At 51.2% G+C, this 22,038-nt stretch overlaps 2 protein-coding genes across 3 annotated transcripts in view; both read left to right on the top strand.

The window, feature by feature from the left end:
- RADIL (Rap associating with DIL domain) overlaps positions 1-22,038 on the top strand; it is a 56,902-nt gene that overhangs the window by 5,812 nt on the left and 29,052 nt on the right. The window contains exon 1 of one of the 2 annotated variants that reach the window (XM_065923729.1): positions 8,518-8,909. The exons of the other annotated variant lie outside the window; for it this stretch is intronic. Coding sequence (XP_065779801.1) covers positions 8,903-8,909 — 7 coding nt within the window. The 5' untranslated portion in view covers positions 8,518-8,902. Of the gene's footprint in view, positions 1-8,517; positions 8,910-22,038 lie in introns of those variants that run through there. 2 annotated transcript variants of the gene reach the window in all.
- Positions 9,116-13,426, top strand: PAPOLB (poly(A) polymerase beta). The gene is given in 2 exon segments (XM_065923725.1): positions 9,116-11,172; positions 11,174-13,426. Coding segments are annotated over 2 exon segments (1,905 nt in total). The 5' UTR covers positions 9,116-9,303; the 3' UTR covers positions 11,210-13,426.

Below are 22,038 nucleotides of genomic sequence, written 5' to 3'. Positions count from 1 at the left end.
TTTTTAAAAAATTTAACTTTATCGAAGTAGAGTTAATTTACAGTGTTGTGTTAATTTCAACGTTATTGTTTCCAATTCTCCTCGAACGCTGCGAACGCCCCACCCGCAGGCCTGGCTGCAGGTTCCATGCTGGCCCTGCCCTGCTGCTCCCGAGGCCCCGGTTCCTTGCCCGCGTCATGTCACATGGGCGGAGGGGGGGGTGTTCAGCTCACAGTCACTGTCCTGCCCAGCGTTTCCTCTGCTGGACGGAGAGCAGAGAGCGTGTGGGCTGGGCTGATCCCGCCGGTCCTGTGGGTCCCAGGTGGGCCCTGGGGGGGCCGCTCTGTGTCACAGGGGTGACTGCTTGAGCAGAGGGGGAGCAGGGCGACCACGGGGCTGGCTGCCAGCTGGGCGCTCAGGGTTTTGTCCTGTTCCCCGACCCTATTTAGACCTGTTCCTCTTACACTGTTGAGGCAGGAGAAGGCGCACAGCCTATTTAAGTTGGCGGTGGTTTTTTAGAGAGAGAGTCTGTTGACTTGGGTGGGTCTCACTGACACACTTCTCTGGGCTGGAAGCAGGTTGTGTTACCTGCCCGGAGCAGGCTTCCCGGGCCCCAGGGAGTCGGCCTTTCTGGCCAGCCTCCGACTCGGGTGTGGCCTGGGTGCCCTGTGCCTCCTGGCTGGACTGTCCCCCCCGCCAGTGACCACGCCGCAGAGTGAGCGCCGAGGACCCTGCAGGCAGGCCCGTCCCGTCCAGCCCTGCTCCATGGGGCACGGGCGGCGGAGCTTCACCAGAGCCTAGGACCCTTGTGTCAGATGTCTGGGGATCCTGGTGATATGCGGATGTGTGCACACGCTTACACGCGTGAATCGCAGTCTGCACTGTTCCCCCACGTAGAGAGCCTGCTGCAGCCCCTGGGTCCCCAGGTGTCTCTCACCTCCTAGGGCACCCCAGGGTCCGGGCCCCCCTCCTCGCAATGGCGGGGACTGCAGAGAGACTGAGGAGTGAGGTGCTGCTGTCAGGGGGGCGGTCAATGAGCCCCTCTGGCCGCTTCTCCCTGGCGGCTTCTGCTCCTGTTCCTAACACCCGCGTCTCCAGAGAACGGGGCACCCCGCCTCCCGGGTGGCCTGTGATGAGTCCTGAGATGCTGTTGGTGCCCCGAGTGACCCGAGTGTCGCTGAGAGGCTGTGAGGGAGTGTGAGCTGTGGTGGGCACCCAGACACCTGATGCCCTGCCTCCTTCACTGAGGATGGGTGACGGTGTATCTACAACCCGGGAGTGGATGGTCCACTTCGTTGGGAGAAGGGTGCGAGAGGAATGGATTGCCTGTGTGGACGTGTGTGTGCATGTGTGTAGGTGCGCGTGGATGTGTGTGCATGTGTGTGCGCGCGTGGACGTGTGTGCATGCATGTGGGTGTGTGTGCACGCGGACGTGTGTGCGTGTGGATGGACGTGTGTGCATGCGCATGGACGTGTGCATGCGTGTGGACGTGTGTGCATGCATGTGGACGTGCGCACACGCGGACGTGGTGCATGCGTGTGGACATGTGTGCATGCGTGTGGACACGTACACGTGGCTGTGTGTGCATGCGCGTGTGTGCGTGCACGCGCGTGGACATGTGGATGTGTATGTGCGCGCACGTGGACATGCGTGCGGACGTGCACGTGGGCATGTGTGCATGCGTGTGGATGTGTGCGCGCATGGACGTGCGTGTGGATGTGCGTGGACATGTGTGCATGTGTGTGGACGTGCGTGCGCACACACATGGACGTGTGTGAGCGTGCATGGACATGTGCGCGCGCATGTGGACATGTGTGCATGCGTGTGTACGTGCACGTGTGCCTGTGTGTGGATGTGAACAAGCCCCCGCCTCCCTCCTGTCAGGTTACTGAGCAGTCACAGCATTAGCAGTTATCCCCACAGTGCCCTCACATCAGAAAAGCGCCTGTGTGGTGTGCTGGGGCTCATTGGTTGTGCTGGTTTCAGGTTAAAAGCCCCCTCGTGCATCCTGGAGGCTCCAGGAGTGCACAAGGCACCCTTGGGTGACTGGGACACCCCGCCAGGCCAGGCAGCGGAAGGGGCTGTCCGAGGGCGCTGGAGGAAGAACCCGCCCGGCTCTCTGGGACCATCCAGCTGTCATCACACGCCTGTAGTGTGTGCTCGGGCAGTGCTGGTGTGTTTTCCGTAAATACCGCCTTTTCCCAGCTGCCAGCCTGTGCACGATTTCCAGAGGACAGCAGCCCTGTGTGGCGTGGGCGGGGGCCAGAGCCGCTCCCGCTAGTTACCAGAGGTTGGCATCCAGGGCTCGTGCCCTGCGGGGAGGGCTCTGGGCCTGTCCCCTGGAAAAAGGCAGTCACTTCTGCCGACCCCAGGGAGGGGTGCGGGCCGTGTGATTTTCGTCAGTGGCGAGGGAAGGCGAGAGTGTGGGGTTTGTGTGTGTCCCGGGTCGGAGGCGAGTTCGTGAGCTGGGTTCTCACCCACGGCCCTGGGGCACTCCGGGTCAGCAGGTCTCTGCCGTGGGGGCCACTCTGGGCCCGGTAGGACGCTTAGCTTTGTCCCAGCCTCGCCCCCAAGTCGTGACAACCACAGATGTCTGTGGGCCTGGCTGAGTGGGCAGGGGGCAAGTTCGCCCTGGAGTGGGAACCTCTGGTTTGGACCCGGTGGGCTGGACGAGGCAGGAACTCAGCCTGCCGACCGTGCCCGCGCCTCCTGCAGGCACCCGAGGCCGTGTGTCCCAGGGCCCTGCCTGAGGAACTGGGGTGCCTTCCTTGCGGCCTGCCTGGCCTCGTTCCTGTCTGGGAGGCAGGGCGTCCTTGGCTCTGGGCACCCTTTTCGGAGGGAAGCAAGCTGAGAGGGTTTCTGAAGCTGCCGTGTCGTGAGGTTCTCTCTGCAGGACCGTCTGTGCATCAGCCCTGGGCTTGTCCCCATTGCCCTGCAGTGTCTGTGTGGTCTGGCATACAGCAGGTGCTCTTTAAATGCCTGTTTAAGGGTTGATGCAAATTAGAAGGGCACGCTCCTGTAGGTGTTGGCTTCAAGGCGCACCCCAGGCTGCAGGTCTGGGACTGGTTTTCTCTGTGGGGCATGGGAGGTGGGGGTGGCCTGCAGAGGGCATGGGTGCCCACCAGCGCGGGCTGGGGCTCGAGTGAGGAGGAACGCGCTGCTCTGGCACCGACCGCGGGGCCTGCCGGCCTCCCATCTCCTGCGGGGCTGGCAGTGGCAGGCATGTCATCTGAGCAGCAGATTGGGTGTGTGTTCACCGTCCCACTCAGTCCATGGAGGGGTGGACAGGCCTGAGTCCCGACTAAACTGGGGTGTCCAGGCATCTGGTGAGACCTCTGCTGTCTCAGCTGCTGACTGTGTGCTGTGAATTCTGTCCCACGTCCCCCAGCTTATCAGTGCTGTTTGCTTTTGACCTTTTTTCTCTCCTGCCACGAACCTGACGTTTCATAACACTTCTCTCAGGATGAAGGAGGTGATCTGGATTCTTTTCTCTCTTACTGAACTCTCGAGTCTGGAACGAGACTCCCCTTGAGCCTGTTCTCAGCAAGTCATTGTGGGAAACGTTTAGTTTACGTGGTTGGGTAAAAGCAAAACAATGCCCAGCTTTCCCCATCAGTCTAAAACTAGAAAGTTGACTGAACCTGAAAGACGTTCTTGAGGATTTCTGTTACTTATTTCTGGCTGTGCTGGGTCTTTGCCGCTGCGTGTGGCTTTTCTCTAGTTGTGTCGGGGCTACTCTGTTGGCGCTGCGGTGCGTCTCGTCACAGAGCACAGGCTCCCGGGCATGTGGGCCTCGGGATCTGCAGCATGCAGGTTCAGGAGGTGCGGCTCTTGGGCTCTAGAGCGCGGGCTCAGTAGTTGAGGTGCACAGGCTTAGTTGCTCCGAGGAATGTGGTGTCTTCCCAGACTAAGATCAGACCTGTGTGCCCTGCGTAGGCAGGTGGATTCTTATCCATTATACCATGAGGGAAGTCTGTTCTTGAGGATTTTTAATTCAAAGAGAACATAAAGTTGAATGGTTAGCTGCTAACCAGTTTCATCCTTCGATTCACTGCTTAAAGAAAAAAATTATAGCCTTTAGTTTCATTTAGAGGCGGGGTGCTGAAAGGAAGCCTAGAAGCCCTGTCCCCCGAGCCGGATGGTGCCCACCTGGGCCTGGCTGGCAGCACCTTCCCCCCTGCCCCCCAGAGACTTCGGGCCACATTATCTAAGGAGGCTTTGAAGGCTCAGCGCTTAACACAGAAAACATGGGGGGAGATCAGAACTGGTGCAGAATGTTTGAAAGACACAAAACATACGAGGAATTGGCTACAGTATGGCTAGGGTGGACGGTGCAGGGAAGGAAAAGTAAAGTTGGATCCTTACTCCAAATAGTTTAAAAACCCACACATCAGAGAGAAAGTTATAGAGCTAAAAGAAAGATTTCATAAATAAGGCTTCAGTTCAACTCAGTTGTGTCCTACCTTTGCGACCCCATGGACTGCAGCACGCCAGGCCTCCCTGTCCATCACAAACTCCCGGAGCTTGCTCTAACTCATGTCCGTGTCGGTGATGCCATCCATCCATCTCATCCTCTGTCGCATCTTTCTCCTCCTGCCTTCAATCTTTCCCAGCATCAGGGTCTTTTCCAATGAGTCAATTCTTCGCATCAGGTGGCCAAAGTATTGGAGCATCAGTCCTTCCAATGAACACCCAGGACTGATCTCCTTTAGAATGGACTGGTTGGATCTCCTTGCAGTCCAAGGGACTCTCAAGAGTCTTCTCCAACACCACAGTTCAAAAGCATCAATTCTTCAGTGCTCAGCTTTCTTTATAGGACACAAACCATGGGTTAAGGCAGATAAATTTGACCATATTGAAGTTTAAGCTTTCTTTCCATCTACAGACATTATATACTATATAATGTGTAATAAGATACAAGATTTAGTTCTACCCATGGTGCTGCATGTAAATCCAGCTCTTTTTTGAGGCACTGCTTTTGCTTGAGGCATGGTTTCCACCACTTGCTTTTGTACTCCATGATCCATTCTCCTAATCATGGGTACTCAGGTTGCATCCAATTCTTCCTGCTACAGACCATGGCATGATGACCCTCTGCAGGGCCTGTGCCAAGTTCCATGGGGTTTCCCACTAGGGAATGGCGCTTCTGGATTGCGGCAGGACAGCAGCTTCCGCAGACAGGCTGCCTGCTTTCTTGTACAGCCGTTCCGTACCCTCAAGCATTGAGTATGAGCCCCCGCCCCATGGAAATCCTCCTGGAAACAGGTTAAAATCAGAAGGTGCTGCAGGGTGGCAGGGTGCCGGAGTCATGCGGCCAGAGAAGTGCCCTGGGCCGGCGGGCGTGAGCAACTGTGGACTGAGCCGTGAGCTGACTTTCCGGAGTCAGAGTATGACTTTGAAATGGTCCCTCGGCCTAAACAAAACTCAAGACATGGACCTTCTGGATGTTGATTAGCCCGAGGTTTGAAGGTGAACGAATTTTCCTTTTCAAAGACTCATTTGGCTCTACCGGGTCTTCGCTGCAGTAGTGGCATCTTCAGTCATGGCATGCGAACTCTTAGATGTGATGTGTGGGACCTAGTTCCCTGACCGGGGATCAAATCCAGGCCTCCTGCGTTAGGGGTGTGGAGTCTTGGCCCCTGAACTAAGGGAAGTCCTGAAATAATTTTCTTTGTTATGCTCATTCATTTATTTGTCAGCAAATATTTGTTGAGTGCTACTATGTTAGGTACTTGACTAGGTACTGGATATACAGCAGTTAACAGACAGGTCATGTTCTTATGGAGCTAAGAGTCTACAGTGGGAAATAAAGATGATTTGAAAAACATAGAACTACAAATTTTATGTGCTATAAAAGAAGAGTATAGGTGCTAATTTAGCAGGGAGGTTAGGGATGTTCCGAGATGAAATTCAAGCCGATCTCAAAGTTGACAGCCCCAAGCAGTGAGGAGCGGTGGGCAGGAGGTGGCAGGAGGCGCCTTACGGGCGGAGGGGGCCGCGCTGTGCAGAGCGCAGGGCTGAGTCGCTGCTGGTGTCCGTCGCTGAGTCGCATCTGAGTCTTTGCAGCCCCACGCGCTGCAGCATGCCAGGCTGCCCTGCCTGTCACTGTCTCCCAGAGCTGAGTCAGTGATACCATTCAACCATCTCATCCTCTGTCACCCTCTTCTCCTCCTACCTTCACTCTTCCCCAGCACCAGGGTCTTTTCCAAGGAGTTGGCTGTTCGCATCAGGTGGCCAAAGTATTGGAGCTTCAGCATCAATCCTTCCAATGAATATTAGGGGTTGATTTCCTTTAGGATTGACTGGTTTGATCTCCTTGCTGTTCAAGGGACTCTAAGGAGTGTTTTTCAGCACCACAGTTTGAAAATGTCAATTCTTTGACAATTCAGTCTTCCTTACAGTCCAACTCTCATATCCCTGCATGACTACTGGAAAAATCATAGCTTAGACTATACAGACCTTTGTTGGCAAAGTGATGTCTCTGCTTTTTAATATGCGAGAGAATGAAACAAATGTGAGTTGCCAAAAGGCAAGGTAGCCAGAGGGTGGGGAAAGTTGTGAGAGGTGAAGCTGGAGAGTTGGTAGGGGTTGTTAGGGATTTTGGATTTTAGACTAAGTTTAATGGGAGGCCACTGAAGGGGCTAAAGACCGATGTGGCTACTGGGTAGAGAATACTTTGAAAAGTCAGTAATAGATTAATTACTTTATTGTAGGAGTCTAGGTGAAAGTTGATGGTAGTTTGGACTAGAGTTATGAAAAAGCAGGTAGAAGCTGATGAATCCCAAATATATCCTGTGGGTAGAATCATCAATATTTGTAAATGAACTAGATGTCAAAGATGAGAAAGAGGTGTCAAGAATGAAGCCCAGATTTCTGATAAGAGCAGCTGAGTAGATGGAGGTGCCATTTACCAAAGTGGTGACTTCCCAGAGAGAAACAGATTATGGAGGGAAGAGTAAGAGTTCTCTGTAGACTGTGTCCAGTTTGAGACATCCAAGTGGAGGTGTCAGGAAGGAAGTCAGATGATGTGGATCTGGAGCTCAGAAGAGAGCAGGTTATAAAAACTGAAGCTGTTAATAGGTGATAGTTAAGCTGTGAAAATTGATAGATGACCCAGGTAATAAATACATATACAGTGAGAAGAGTCAAGGGCCTAACAAGGAAACTGGAAGAGCTCCAACTTTAGAGGAAAAGTAATGAAGGAGCAAATTAGACTGAGGGGAGACCAGAGATGTACAAGACAACACAGTGGGTGATACCGTGGAGGCCAGTGTGAGTCTACTGTAGGTCAAAAAAAGGTGCAGGCCATAGAAGCCACTGTGTTAAGCAACATGGAGGTCACTAAAGGCCCCATTGGTAGCTATGTTGCTGGAATGTTTAGCACGCATACCACCTTGAAATAGGTTGAGAAAATGCTGCTTACATTTCTGGAAATATGTGGGATTAATTAGCCTGGAAGAGCTTTCTGTATAAAGTACCTGGAAGCGCTGGATGAATTGTAACAATTCTCCTTTTAGATGCATAGCTGAGAACCTCCCAAAATAAAGGAATCCCTAGGGGTGAAAAAAATGACAAAATGAGGACCTTAGAATCTGAACTGATTATGAAGCTAAAATTGCCTTGCAGTTATTTGCCAGTCTTTGTAATCAAGAAACTTAAGTTTAATAGCTGTCCAAGAAAGATGTAGAGAGTTGGAACTGAGACCTCATATCTATTTGAAAACTATAAAGGTGGACACATTCAATGAAAAGATAGAATAGGAAGAATTTGCTACCTGGTAAAAGGAGATGAAAAGAGTTCTCTCCCTCGACCCGGGCTCTGGGTGGGAAAAACTAAATACGCTTTCCTGGAATTGAAAATCACTCTTCCTCTCACATGTTTGGAGTTCAGAATTGTACTGTTTAAGTGATGTGAATAAGAAATTACATTGTACATAATTTGATGATGTACAAGGACATTGGATAGAACAAAGCACTCTTTGGAAGGGCATCCTTTCACACAGGCCTCCCAAATCTGGCCAGAGATGAGCTCAGAACCCCAAATAACAAGACACATGAAATGATGCTACTTGAAATGAGTCAGTAGAAAACTGTAGAATCAAATTCTCAAGAACCTGGGAATTGGAACCATTAGTTATAAAATATTGAGTAAGTAGTTTTAAAATATTTAATGAAATACAAGGTAGAAAGAAAACAGGAAAGAATAGAATGTCATTCCAAAAGGTAGGGAGGATTTGGAAAAGAAAAAGATGCTTTTAGTAATAAAAATGCAAGTTTGTAAAGGGACACTTTGGTGATGGCTTAAACAGCAGACTAAATACGACCTAAGAGAACTAGAGAACAAGGTAGACCCGGCATCATGCGACAGAAACATGGGCTGAGAGTCACGGGAACTGACGGGAAGGTCTGTCACATGTCCACACGAAGAGGGTCAAGAGAATGGAGGGAGGACATGCTCCACGGACGTGCTCCAGAGTTACCCGGGAGCGTGACTCGGCGAGCACCAGTCTTCCGCTTCAGGACTCGGCGTTCGCCGCGTGATTTGAACGAGAGGTTCGCCCCCTTGCTCCCTGGCGGCGATGCCGCAGGACATTTCAGACGGATTTTTACAGCAGTCACAAAGACAAGACCGGCAAGCAGCAGGCTAGCCGGCTGCAGACTCCGCACCGGGAGCCGCAGAAACCAGAGGTCAGCAGATGGGACCCTCAGAGCTGGACAGGACAGGACCGAGAACCCGGAGCAGCGGTTGCAGCTGCCCCGCTGCCACCCAGGTAGCCGAGCACCGGGGACGTGACAGAGCCGCACCCCCGCAACGGACCCCGCTTTGCAGGGGTCCTCAAGGACGGGCCTGAGGACAGAGGCCCCCTGAAGGTGCCGCGGGAGGGGACGGAGACCCGGCAAGGAGGAACTGGCAAGCGAGCAGATGGACGGTAGGTCTGGGCAAATGTCTCACACAGCTTTGACACGGCCGGAGCCGGGGCGCACCGCTGACCGCCCGGACTGGCCGGACGCCGGGGCGGAGCCCCCGGAACTACAGCCCCCATGAGGCTCTGCGCAGGCGCATGCGCCGTGGCGCGCGTGGCGTGCGTGGCGCGCGGCGTGGCGCGCGTGGGCGTTCTAGAACGCAGCGGCGAGGGCCCCGGCGCCATGTTGGGGCCGAGGGGACTGCGGAGAGGCGCTTGAAGCGGCGGGAGCGGAGCGGGAGCGGGTCGGACCTGGGCTGGTAGGAGCCCCGCCCCTCCCGCCTCAGCGGATCATGACCCGGGCGGCGGCCACGGAGGTCGCGGTGGCGGGGGACGCGGCGTGGCGGGGCCAGCGCTAGAGATGATGCCGTTTCCGGTGACCACCCTGGGACCACAGCGGACCCCGCCGCCGCCCATGCACTACGGCATCTCTTCCCCCATCAGCTTAGCACCCCCCAGGGAGACTGACTGCATACTTACCCAGAAGTTAATTGAAACTCTGAAGCCCTTTGGGGTTTTTGAAGAGGAAGAGGAACTGCAGCGCAGGATTTTAATTTTGGAGAAATTAAATAATCTGGTAAAGGAATGGATACGAGAAATCAGTGAAAGCAAGAGTCTTCCACAAGCTGTAATTGAAAATGTTGGAGGGAAAATCTTTACATTTGGTTCTTACAGGTTAGGGGTGCATACGAAAGGTGCAGATATCGATGCGTTGTGCGTGGCACCGAGACACGTTGATCGAAGCGACTTTTTCACCTCCTTCTATGATAAATTGAAACTACATGAAGAAGTAAAGGATTTAAGGGCTGTTGAGGAGGCATTTGTACCGGTTATCAAACTGTGTTTCGATGGGATAGAGATTGATATTTTGTTTGCAAGATTAGCACTGCAGACTATTCCTGAAGATTTGGACCTAAGAGATGACAGTCTGCTTAAAAATTTAGATATAAGATGCATAAGAAGCCTTAATGGTTGCCGGGTAACTGATGAGATTTTACATCTAGTACCAAACATTGACAACTTCAGATTAACTTTGAGAGCCATCAAGCTGTGGGCCAAATGTCACAATATTTATTCCAATATACTAGGTTTCCTCGGGGGTGTTTCCTGGGCGATGCTAGTAGCAAGAACTTGCCAGCTTTATCCAAATGCCATAGCATCAACTCTTGTCCGTAAATTTTTCTTGGTGTTTTCTGAGTGGGAATGGCCGAATCCAGTGCTACTGAAAGAGCCAGAAGAACGGAATCTGAATTTGCCTGTTTGGGACCCAAGAGTAAATCCCAGTGATAGGTACCATCTCATGCCCATAATCACACCAGCATACCCACAGCAGAACTCCACGTACAACGTGTCTGTTTCAACACGGATGGTCATGATTGAGGAGTTTAAGCAAGGGCTTGCTATCACACATGAGATTTTGCTGAGTAAGGCAGAGTGGTCCAAACTTTTTGAAGCACCCAGCTTCTTCCAGAAGTACAAGCATTATATTGTGCTTCTGGCAAGTGCGCCAACAGAGAAACAACATCTAGAGTGGGTGGGCTTGGTGGAATCAAAAATCCGAATCTTGGTTGGAAGCTTGGAGAAGAATGAATTTATTACACTGGCTCATGTGAATCCTCAGTCATTTCCAGCACCCAAGGAGAGTCCTGACAAGGAAGAATTTCGTACGATGTGGGTGATTGGGTTAGTGTTAAAAAAGCCAGAAAACTCTGAAGTTCTCAGTATTGACCTCACCTATGATATCCAGTCTTTCACAGACACTGTGTATAGGCAAGCGATAAATAGTAAAATGTTTGAGATGGATATGAAAATTGCTGCAATGCATTTGAAAAGAAAGGAACTTCATCAACTACTGCCTAATCATGTGCTTCAGAAAAAGAAAACAGTTTCGACAGAAGGTGTCAGATTGACAGCCTTGGATGACGGCAGCCTTGACTTGTCTGTCGACGGTGAGAACAGCACGCCTGTGTTATCACTTCCTGCCGCTTCGAAGACTGGCCCAGTGACTGGCAGCACTCAAGGCAGAAACAGTCCTGCCCCGGCTGCAGTGGCAGCATCTGTGACCAGCGTACAGTTTCCTGACGTTTCCTCTCAGCAAGCAAATCCCAGCGACAGTCCTGGAGGCCCGCCCAGTGAAAGCATCCCTCAAACTGCTTCACAGTCAGCTGTCCCTCCAGCACCGAAGCCCATGGTCACCAGAGTTGTTTCCTCGACACGGCTGGTCAGCCATCCACCCAGACCTTCAGGGAGCGCAGCAGCAAGCATAGCGAATCCTATCGTAGGAGTCTAGAGGACATTGTTGCGTCACCAAGAAGAAAGGAACAAGGCAGCCAAAACAAAATAGGAATGTTCTCATAGAGAGACCAGTGTGACTCGATTGAAAACCATTCAGACAGCAGCTTCTGTTGGCCTCACGGGGAACATGCACTGCAGACCTTCCCAGTACCCCTGCTCTCCCTGCAGATCCTATTCCTGTTATCAAGAATTCAATAAAACAAATTGAACTGAGAAAAACACCTCAAGGGTCCATAAACAGTATCTGCCAACTCAGCCTGCTGTCTTCACGTGCTGACGGAGAAGAAGGAAGGGTACCAGACTAGATACGGCCCCAGATAGGCTATTAGGCACACTGGGTGCCTTCTCTCATGGGCTGACCTTGACCAGAAGTCCAGGTTAGCATGTGAAGCTAGAAGTACTGTTACTAATGTGTGAGGTTACTATGTGTTAGCCACAGTTACGCTGTTTCAAAGAACTCCTGCCCTTCAGGAGGAAACAGTGAGGAAAGAACCCCTCCAGCTGTGTTTGTACCCATGACTGACATCTGGATGGGACTGATGTTGGACGTATTGTTGGGGGAAGTTTGCAATACAACTGGTATCAGAATTCATTATGCTGATGCACTTTATGTATATTTTTATTAGAAAGTAGAACTAACTTTAGATTTTTCAGCTTGATGAATTTCAGTTTTTCCTGAAGGCTGTTCTTCACTATTAATCTTCAGATGAGTTTCCATTGTGCGGTGAGTGGTGTACTGTACTCCAGAAAAGGCATCAGGTCCACCTGGCTCAGTCCTGTGAGGTAACCCTTTGAAACGAAATATCAACTCTTAGGATGTGCACTTGGCATTGGAACAGTAATTAGTAGGTGTTTGGTTTTGATGAGACAGGATCAAGAAAGGAGACACTGGTTTTATCTGTAGAACTGTTTCAGGGTGCATACAATCAGTGGTCAGACAGCAGATACTGAATTGAGCTAACAAAGCTCCATGTTCTCTTATCCTTCATCATCTGTCTTAAAACAAGAAAGAGCTTTTTGTATCCCCCACCCCTACTGCCTTCTCTCTGCTTGTGTGCACAAGGTGCGCGTGTATATTGTTTCACAGAAAACTCAGTATTCTAGTGTTTTCTTAACCATGATGTGAAACCAACAGTCCTGTGGCTACCTGGCCAGTATTTCAGTGAAGTTTTACTAAAAGTAATTCCTGTGAAGCATGTTATCCATGTTGGATGGCTGTTCAGTCTCCACATAAGAGAAGATGCGTATACTCCACAGAATACCTGCTTATGGTAAAGTTAATTTCTAATTTAAACGTGTTAGCAAAAGCATTTTCTCTAGAATTTTAAATCAATTTTTATTTGTAAGTGACTTAACGAAAATTCATTAGTGAAATTTACATGTAGAAACATAAAACGTTTCTAGCAAGCACTTGACATTTGGTCAGCTTTCTACTCTTGTTTATGCTGCAAAAGATTTGAAATACCTTTCTTTAAATTAGAAAAAAAGACCACTCATGATTAAGCTGCAGAACATTCACGCTGAAAAACAGGAATGCCCGCACTTGTAGGTGAATGAAAACTTAGTCTTGTTCTGGACACGGCAGACCTAACAGGTTTTCCATACAGCCTGGTTCTGACTCTCGCCATCCCCCGACAGTGTTCCTTTCTACCACATGTGCATTTTTCACCTCAAACTGCAGCTTCTTAAACTCTTTCCCCGTCCTTTTGAATAATTTCCCCAGAGTTGGATGATAGTTGTTTCCGTCGTGGGCTGTGCAGTAGTTGAGACTCTTCACCATGACTTCCTGACGCCTGGTGCACGGTGTTCCTGCTACCTGTGTGGTCCTCTCCCCTCCTGCTGCAGTAAAATCGGGTGACGTGTGTACAGTACCTGTGTATTTTGAATAGCTATTGTGTCATTGAAATTGCCAGGCACAAATTTAGTCCTGTCGTTTTGGTCACACATTGGGGGAAAGTAGTTTATTAAGTGTTTTGTGTAATTGTACTTGTTTTCCAAGCTGGAAAGTTGGAGCTTTTTAATTCTAGTTTTCATTACCTGAATATCGGACTATTTTTTCATACGGTGTGCATAGTATCTCATAACTGGAGTTTGCTTTGTTTTATAGTATCTGTACTCCTTGTATTTTTCAAGCGCTATTTTGAAAAGAGATGATGTATTTCTCCATTAAAAAAAAAACAATAAAAGTAAACGAGAAAGAAGCAGAGGGGTTTAAATCTGAGGATAACGGTTCAGCTGTTCTTACAGTGTTCTGGCAGGGAGAGACACTGATGAACCTTTCCGCTTTATTTGCAGTCTAGAGTTCCTGATACAGCGTTAGGGAGAAGCCTGAAAAGGTTAACACTTCATTTCAAGCGTGCTGACCCTGCACCCAGACTAGGGCCTAAAGCGGCAGCAGTGAGCACATGACCTCTGGCTTTCCTTCTGAGCCAGCCTGACCAGAAGCAGCTTGGCCCCTGCCTGCCCCCTGCCCCAGGCTCTTGTACGGGGTGCCGAGGCGGGGAGGAGGCTGGTGGTGTGAGGAACAGCTGGAGTGGGTGCCGGCAGAGGGGCTCCCCAGGCGGCGGGGCAGGGAGGGCGCTGCCGAGTGCAAGCCCTGCTTCTGAACAGGTGGCTTCAGCCAGCGGCGGGGAGGGGGCCCAGGGGAACTGCGCCTTCCAGCCCTGGCAGTGGTCTCTGGAGAGTTTTCTGTGTTGTATTGGACAAAAATAGCATTTTAGAAAAGTCTTAAAAGTTCCAGAAGAATTTTCTTCACTAAAAAAAATTTCTGAGAGCATCTTACTTTGTCCTGAAAGCAACAAGCTGCTTTCTTTTGGGGGAAAATGGTTAAAATATAGAGTTAAAAAAATTCCTAATCCAAAAGAAGGTAGGGGACTTCCTTGGTGATTAAACCTCAGCACTTCTAAGGCAGGGGGGCGAGGGTTCCATCCCTGGTCAGGGAACAGAGCCCGCGTGCCGACAGAGCTGCCCAGTAGAAGTCTATCAGAGGAAGTCAGGAATGAGGTGGGGCGGGCGAGGGGTGGGAAAAGATGCCGAAGGAAAATACCGTCCAAGATGGTGGAAATGACACCAAGTCCGTCTGTCACTGTGTGTGTAAGCGGAGTAAACATCCTGACTAGACGACGGAGGCTGTCGGAGTCTGTGGAAAAACAGGCCGGCTGCTTGCTGCCCTGTGTCCGAGCGGCACACCCAGAATGTAAGACGTAAGAGAGGAGAAAAGGCCAGCAAGAAGCTGTCAGTAACGACGTCATCCAGATGTTTCAGGGAAAATAATTACCAGGGGCAAAAGGGGCCAGCGCATCAGGGAGAGGAGAGGAAATGCAGCAGGAAAGGGAACGGTTGGTGTTCGGATGTAATAAACCAGCCTCAGCATAAACAAAGGCTACGGTCTGTCGGAAGTGTCCTGGTCAGAGAAGATTTTTACACAGCGCTTCTCCTTAGTTGATGTTAAGCAGACAAAAAGGAAATAGTCTTGAACACAACAATAGGGGTTGGCAAATGCTTTTGTGAAGGGTTAGGTGGTGGTGGTATGGGGCTCAGTCATGTCTGACTCTGTATCCCAGGGACTGCAGCCCACCAGGCTCCTCTGTCCGTGGGAGTTTTTAGGCAAGAGTGCTGGAGTGGGTAGCTGTTTCCTCTTCCGGGGATTTTCGCCAGCCAGGGATCAAACCAGTCTCCTGCGTCTCCTGCATTGCAGACAGGTTCTTGACCGCTGAGCCGCCAGGGAAGCCCATAAAGGGCCAGCTAGGAAGTGTTATCAGTTCTGTGGGGCTCCACAGTCTCGGCCTCAGCTACTGAACTCTGCCCTTTAAGGAGGCCCTGGACAGTATGTATGTCAGCGGATGGCCAGGCTGGATTTGTCACCCATTCCCCCCACCAGTGTTTATTATCTCTGCACTATTGGACGTTTGTTATAGAACCTTCCACTCAACAGTTAGAAAATGCATTTTATTGTCAAATAAACAGTGGGCATGTAAACACACACAAACCCTCATGTTCAAGCAGAAAGTAAAACTCAACATACTTTAAATTACCTGATTCATAGAACATGTTCTCTGACTGTAAAACAGTTAAGTTGGGAATGAATAATAAACAGCACAGAACAATTTCCTAAAGAAGACACAAAAGAGCTAAAGTTATGAAGAGACTGACAAACAGAATCTCTTATTCTATCCAGTGATGAACAGTGAAAAGTGGAAAACAGGCTGTCAGCATGGAGATTTCATAATACATCAGACAGTCATGATCCAGGAGATGTTAACAGTGGGGGAGAAGGTCTATGAAAAGATGAAGCAACCCGATAAACTGGCGAAAGATATGCTTAGGTATTTCACAGAAGAGGAAATAAGAGTGGACAGTAAACATGAGAGGATGCGGCATCTTGTTAGTGGTGAGGAAAATGGGAATTAAGACCACAGAGCTGTTTTTTTCTCTTTTTTTAAACAAAAATGAAGTCTGACAGTATTGAGGTTTGGCAAGGAGTGGGGCACGCTGATGTGATGCCAAGGGGATGGCACGCTGACGGGTCCCTTCAGGAGATGGGGGTCTCTGCGAGTGTGGCCGACATGCCCACCCTGCTCGTGGGGCTCTGGTGCCCTCCATCTGACTGCTCCCTCCTCTGTCGAGGTGGCCAGAGTCTGGGCTGCCGCCGCAGCCTCTGCAGACCCCCCAGCCCCTCTAGCTTACTTCCCGTGTGCCACGTGGATGTCATCCATTCCCGAACATGCCACGTCAGGAAGCACTTTGCTAGAGAGACTGCCCCAAGGTCCCCAGGGGATGAGTAGGAGAGTGAAACAGCAGCATTTTGTAATAGCCTGAAGCCTGAAAAAACCCAAATCTCCATTAGCACGGAGTGTAGGGTGTGTGGTGTATTCATGCAGTAAATAACGTGGACCCAGGCCTACCATGTGTCCGGATAGTATTCACAGGCGCGTCTCATAATGCTGAGGGGAAAAGAAACGCACATGAAAACATGCAGTGTGGCCATTCTGTACGAGGCTGAAAGAGAAGCCAAGTAGGGCAGTGTCGTTTAGCACAACTGTGGAGTGTGACTCTAAGGGAGAAACCGGGGGAAGTGGAACAGAATCCAGAGTAGCTGGGGCCAGAGGGGCAGGAGGGAGCTGACGCGGCTGGGACGCAGGAAGCCTTCCTGTTCTTGCAGGTAGGGTGGGGGAGGAGATGCTGTTGGTTTTATTGTTAGTCCAAGTTGTAAATGCTTCTGTGTGTGTGACGTCGTCTGAGATCAAGAAACCCAGCACCATGGTGATGTCATCTCCCGAAGTCCAGTGGGCTGTCCACTGTGCCCGAGGGCCACCTCCAGAGGGGAGTCTTAAACCCGTCTTCATCAGTTAGGAATTGCATTAGACCAGACGTTGCATTTGACAGTGACTGAGCCCAATACAGGCAGACTCTCTCTCACATCCAGAGGGAGTCGGTTCAGGGCCAGTGGGGACGCGCTCCTGGCCCCCAGGGACCCCGGCTTCCCAAGGCCAGCCCCACCGTTGTAGTTCGTGCCTTCCATCCGCAGGTGCAGGGTGAAAGGTGGGAAGAAGGAAGGAAGCGGGAGGGGTGACGGTGTCCCTGCAGACCGTGTCCTGGAAGATGACATGCCCCCGTCTTTGGCTCATTGGAACACACAGGCCCTGTGTGTTAGTCACTCGGTCACATCAGACCCTCTGCGACCCCACGGACTGTAGCCCGCCAGGCGCCCCTGTCCATGGGATTCTCCAGGCAAGAGTACTGGAGTGGGTTGCCATCCCTTTCTCCAGGGGATCTTCCCAACCCAGGGATTGAACCCAGGTCTCCTGCATTGCAGGTGGATTCTTGGCCACCCGAGCTACTAGGGAAGCCCTATAAGGCCCTGCCTCCCTACAAGGGAGGCCAGAAGGTGTAGTCTGTGCTTGCTGGACCACATAATCGTCACCCCATTGTTACGCGAGAGGGAGCACGGACAGAATGGGTGTTGGAATAACAGTGACAGAGCATCTTGCACACACTCATGCATTCAGACACAAAGATATTTCCGAGTAAGTCAGGATCAAAAAAGACATTTTAATGTGAATTGGAACTGAAGAGTAATGAAAATGCAACTTAAGGATGCAGCCATGATGTTTAGAAGAGGAGCGGCCTGGCTGTAAACGCTACCCTAGAAAATAAGAAAGACTGAAGAGCAATGTGCTGTGTGCCTTCAGAGCTAGGTTAAAAAAGCATATAACAAATTCAAAGAAGCAATATAGAGCAGAGAGTAAAGACCGGAAATATACATGCAGTGGGGAGGAGCAACAAAGCGAAGAGTACGTTCTCTGAAGACTAAAATAGTCAAAACTGGGAGGACTGAGGAAAGCTAAAGATGACACACACTTTAGAAAGCTTTATGCTAGTAAAGTTGAAGACTTAGTTGAAATGGGCAATCTCTTACACAGAGATAACCTACCCAGATTTACTGAAGGATAGAAAACCTGAATGGACTTATAACCTTGAAAGAAATGGCTTGAGTAGTTTGAAAATGTCCCCACCAAAACCAAAGTAAAATCACAAAAACATATGACCTAGAAGTTTGTACAGGCAAATTCTACCTGATATTCAATGAGAAGACTTATTCCACTATTTTACATGAGACTATGCCAGAAAACAGAAAAATTCTATACAACAAATAAAATGTTTATATCAAAACCAGAGAAACAGGACATGAAGAAAGTTAAAAGCCAAATTCACTTATGAATGTGGATACGAAAACTAAACCCAAACCAGAAATGTATACCAAGCCATCCTGAGCAAGTTTGATGGATCTCTGGAATCTGAGGTGATGTAACACTTGCGATGCCGGCTGGTAGGTTGATGCTGGCTGTTGCCAGGAGGCCCCAGCTCTCCGTAGGCTGACAGAGCGTCCTCATGGCATGGCAGCTGACTTCAACCCCGGCTCGTGATCTGAGAGTGCAAGGCACAAGCTGTAGTGTCTTCATGACCTGAACGTGGAAGTCACACTGCCCCTTCCGCCGTGTCCTTGTGGTTAAACAGGAGGAGACTCCAGAAGAGCTCAAAAAGCAGGAGATCCCTCGGGGCCGTCTTGGAGACTTCCTCACTGATCAGCAGGCAGAATGGCCCATTAAATGCCTTACGGTGAGATACGGCACAGCGCGGAACAGGAATGAGCTAGAGGTACGCAGAGCCAGCGGCTATGTTCATAATGTATGACACCATTTCATCAGGTTTTTAAAGACTGCAGATGAAATAGACGCTTTTCAGAGAGATTTACTGTGTGTGTATATAATATCCTCACCATACTAATCCACGAACAAACACACACACAGGAATTATGACCCCAGATCCGCATAGCTCTTTTTGGAGGGAAGACTTCTCACCCGTATCTAGGATGGCCTTTCCAGTGGGTCTGTTCTGTTCTTCACACCCTTGCAGGTGCCTGCAACGTTTCCTTGTTACCTAGGAGGGCGAGTAGGAGACAGACTAGGAAGCCTGTGTGTAGGCAAATTTTCCACAACGTGTGGCTGAAAAGGAGGGTTGAGGGAGGTGCCTGCGCTCGCGGGTGTGGGTGGAGGCGGGGCTGGGAGCCCAGCATGCGGGGTGCCAGGGCTGGGGCCCACGGCCAGGGACCTAGGGGAGGTCTGCCCACCGCGTGTGGGACTGTCCTGCTCACCCTCCGTCCTGGTTGTATAGCAACACACGTTCATCTTAAAGACTGAACCACTGGTGAAAATACAGAGAAGAAAGGTCACCGAGACCCCGGCTCCCGTTAGACCACCATGATGAACCGTTTTCCTTTTTACAGAAGAAGATATGAAGCATATCTGAGGGCTTCCCTGGTGGCTCAGAGGTAAAGAATCCACCGCCAAGGCAGGAGACACGGCCTCAACCCCTGATCCGGGGGGGCCCACAGGCCAGGAGCGGCCAAGCCCGTGACCACGGGTGCTGAGCCTGTGCTCTGGAGCCCGGAGCCGCAGCTGCCGAGGCCGGCACACCCTGGGGTCGGTGCTCTGCCACGGGAGAGCCAGCCCTCAGCAATGAGGGCCCTACGCAAACAAAAATAAGCAAGTAATAAAGAGAACCATTACAAACAAAGCCGCGTCTGGGCAGTAGAACCAGCAGTTATAAAGCTCCGTCACTCCCGCTGGGCAGCGGTGCCCTCGGCGGGCGGCTGGGGTCTCTGCTGGAGGTGCGCCCGCGTCCCTACTGGGACGCTTTACTTTTCTCCAGATGGCCCGGTTTTGCCTCAGTGTGAACTTTGTGAGCTAAATCAGAGGGGGTGCGGGCTTTCGTGTCTCCTTTCAGCCGGCTTGTGAGGTTCAGGCAGGCGGGTGCGTGCGCGCTGAGCCGGGCTCCCGCTGCACGGAGTGCGGATGCTCCGTCCGCCGCGGGCCAGTCCCTGCTCGTGTCAGGTCTCGGGCCGGTACGAGGCATGTCGCCGTTGTCGTCGTCGCCCGGGCTTGGGGTGCGGTTGGGGTCACTCCCGGGGGAGACCACCTTTCTGTCCGTGCTGGCCTTCCCCGGTGCCACCTCCTGCTGAGCACGCACTGACTGCCCTGGAAAAGGCAAGGCCTTGAAGCTGAGACCGCAGCTCGAGGTCTCTTGGACCCGCCCTGCACCCCGTAGGGTCACGTGAACTGGTTGGAACTCTCTCTTCCTCCCGCCCCGGTTTTTATTGGTGCCCAGACACCTCTTCCCCCCGCCCCTGGGGCTATCTGTGGCTCCCTTCCCCTTCTGAGCTTTCATCCTGATGTGGGGAGGGCCTCCTTCAGACTCACTGAAGTGGGTGAGCCCAGCTGTGGTCTCTAGCTCCACCCTGTTCCCTTCCCCTGGAACCTGCAGGGTTTTCAGGGTAGGTGTGGCCGGAGAGCCTCCCGCCTCTGGGTCTTCAGTTCAGTTGCTCAGTCATGTCCGACTCTTTGAGACCCCATGAATCGCAGCACGCCAGGCCTCTCTGTCCATCACAAACTCCCGGAGTCCACCCAAACCCATGTCCATGGAGTCGGTGATGCCATCCAGCCATCTCATCTCTGTCGTCCCCTTCTCTTCCTGCCCCCAATCCTTCCCAGCATCAGGGTCTTTTCTAGTGAGTCAACTCTTTGCATTAGGTGGCCAGAGTCTTGGAGTTTCAGCTTCTGCATCAGTCCTTCCAATGAACACCCAGGACTGATCTCCTTTAGGATGGACTGGTTGGATCTCCTTGTAGTCCAAGGGACTCTCAAGAGTCTTCTCCAACACCACAGTTCAAAAGCATCAATTCTTTGGCGCTCAGCTTTCTTCACTGTCCAACTCTCACATCCATACATGACCACTGGAAAAACCATAGCTTTGACTAGATAGACCTTTGTCGTCAAAGTAATTTCTTTGCTTTTAAATATACTATCTAGGTTGGTCATAACTTTCCTTCCAAGGAGTAAGCGTCTTTTAATTTCATGGCTGCAATCACAATCTGCAGTGATTTTAGAGCCCCCCAAAATAAAGTTTGACACTATTTCCACTTTTTTCCCCATCTATTTGCCATGAAGTGATGGGACCAGATGCCATGATCTTAGTTTTCTGAATGCTGAGCTTTAAGCCAACTTTTTCACTCTCCTCCTTCACTTTCATCAAGAGGCTTTTTAGTTCTTCCTCACTTTCTGCCATAAGGGTGGTGGTGTCTGCATATCTGAGGTTATTGATATTTCTCCCGGCAATCTTGATTCCAGCTTGTGCTTCCTCCAGCCCAGCGTTTCTCATGATGTACTCTGCATAGAAGTTAAATAAGCAGGGTGACAATACACAGCCTTGGCGTACTCCTTTTCCTGTTTGGAACCAGTCTGTCAGTCTTTCTGTGTCTCGGGCTGCGCCCTGACAGTTTGTTTCCCTGGGGCCCTTACCGCCCCCACCAGCTCTAGCTGTTTCCAGTGTGGATAGTGTCCTTGTCCCCAGCCACCTGCTGTGACCCCTGTATTTCAGGGAACAGACACCGCTCCTGGTGCTAACAAGCATACAGATGCACTTTCACATGGCTGAGTTTTGTGATATAAATTTCTTTATTGTGAATTCTGTGCTTGTTAACAGCCTGATGCCTCTGTTAGTTTTGCTGGGTCGCAAGTCGCCTTAAACTCGGAAGCTTCGATAATATCCGTGTGTGCGCTCACAGTCGTGTGCTCAGAGGCTGGGGTGATGTGGCTGGATGTTGGGCATCAGTCACAAGGTTGAATCAAGATGCCTGGGGGCGAGGCCGGCTCCCAGCCGGTCTCCCCGTCGTTCCGGCTCCTCGTGGCTGTGGAGCTCAGGCTCCCACCTCCCTGCTGGCCGTTGTCTTGGGGTTATCTCCCCCGCCTTTCGGCCCCTGCACCTTCAGGCCAGCGTTGGTGCGTCAGCTCTCCTTGTCCTTTGACCCATGCCCTCCTCTCCACTTTTACAGGCTCCTGTGGTTAGGTCAGGCCCACCTGGATAATCTCCCTTTGGATGAAGCCAGTGAACTGATTAGTGAAATTAATTAGGTCTGTGGAACCCTTCTTGCCATATAACAGACAGCCCCACCCACCCTTGGGGAGGTGGTTAGACCGGCACGGTTGTTGGGCTCATTCTGGCTGTAGCCTGCCCTCTGGCCCCAGCAACCCTCATCCACGTGCAAAATGCAGGCACCCCATCTCCCGGTTCCCAGATCTCACCCCCTTACAGTATCAGTTCAAGTCCCAAATCTCAGCGTCTAAGGAGCCTCGGTCGGGTGTGGAGGAGGCCCCTGGGTATAGTCCATTAAGCACAGCCCTGAGGGTGGAGGCACACAGCCCTTCCTCCGAGGGCCCGTGGGTACAGGGGCGAGCTACCTGTC

Source organism: Muntiacus reevesi, chromosome 2 (assembly GCF_963930625.1).
Source record: "Muntiacus reevesi chromosome 2, mMunRee1.1, whole genome shotgun sequence".
Lineage (NCBI taxonomy): Eukaryota > Metazoa > Chordata > Mammalia > Artiodactyla > Cervidae > Muntiacus > Muntiacus reevesi.
Note: the sequence above shows the minus strand (reverse complement) of the source record. Positions and strands in the feature narration are given on the sequence as shown.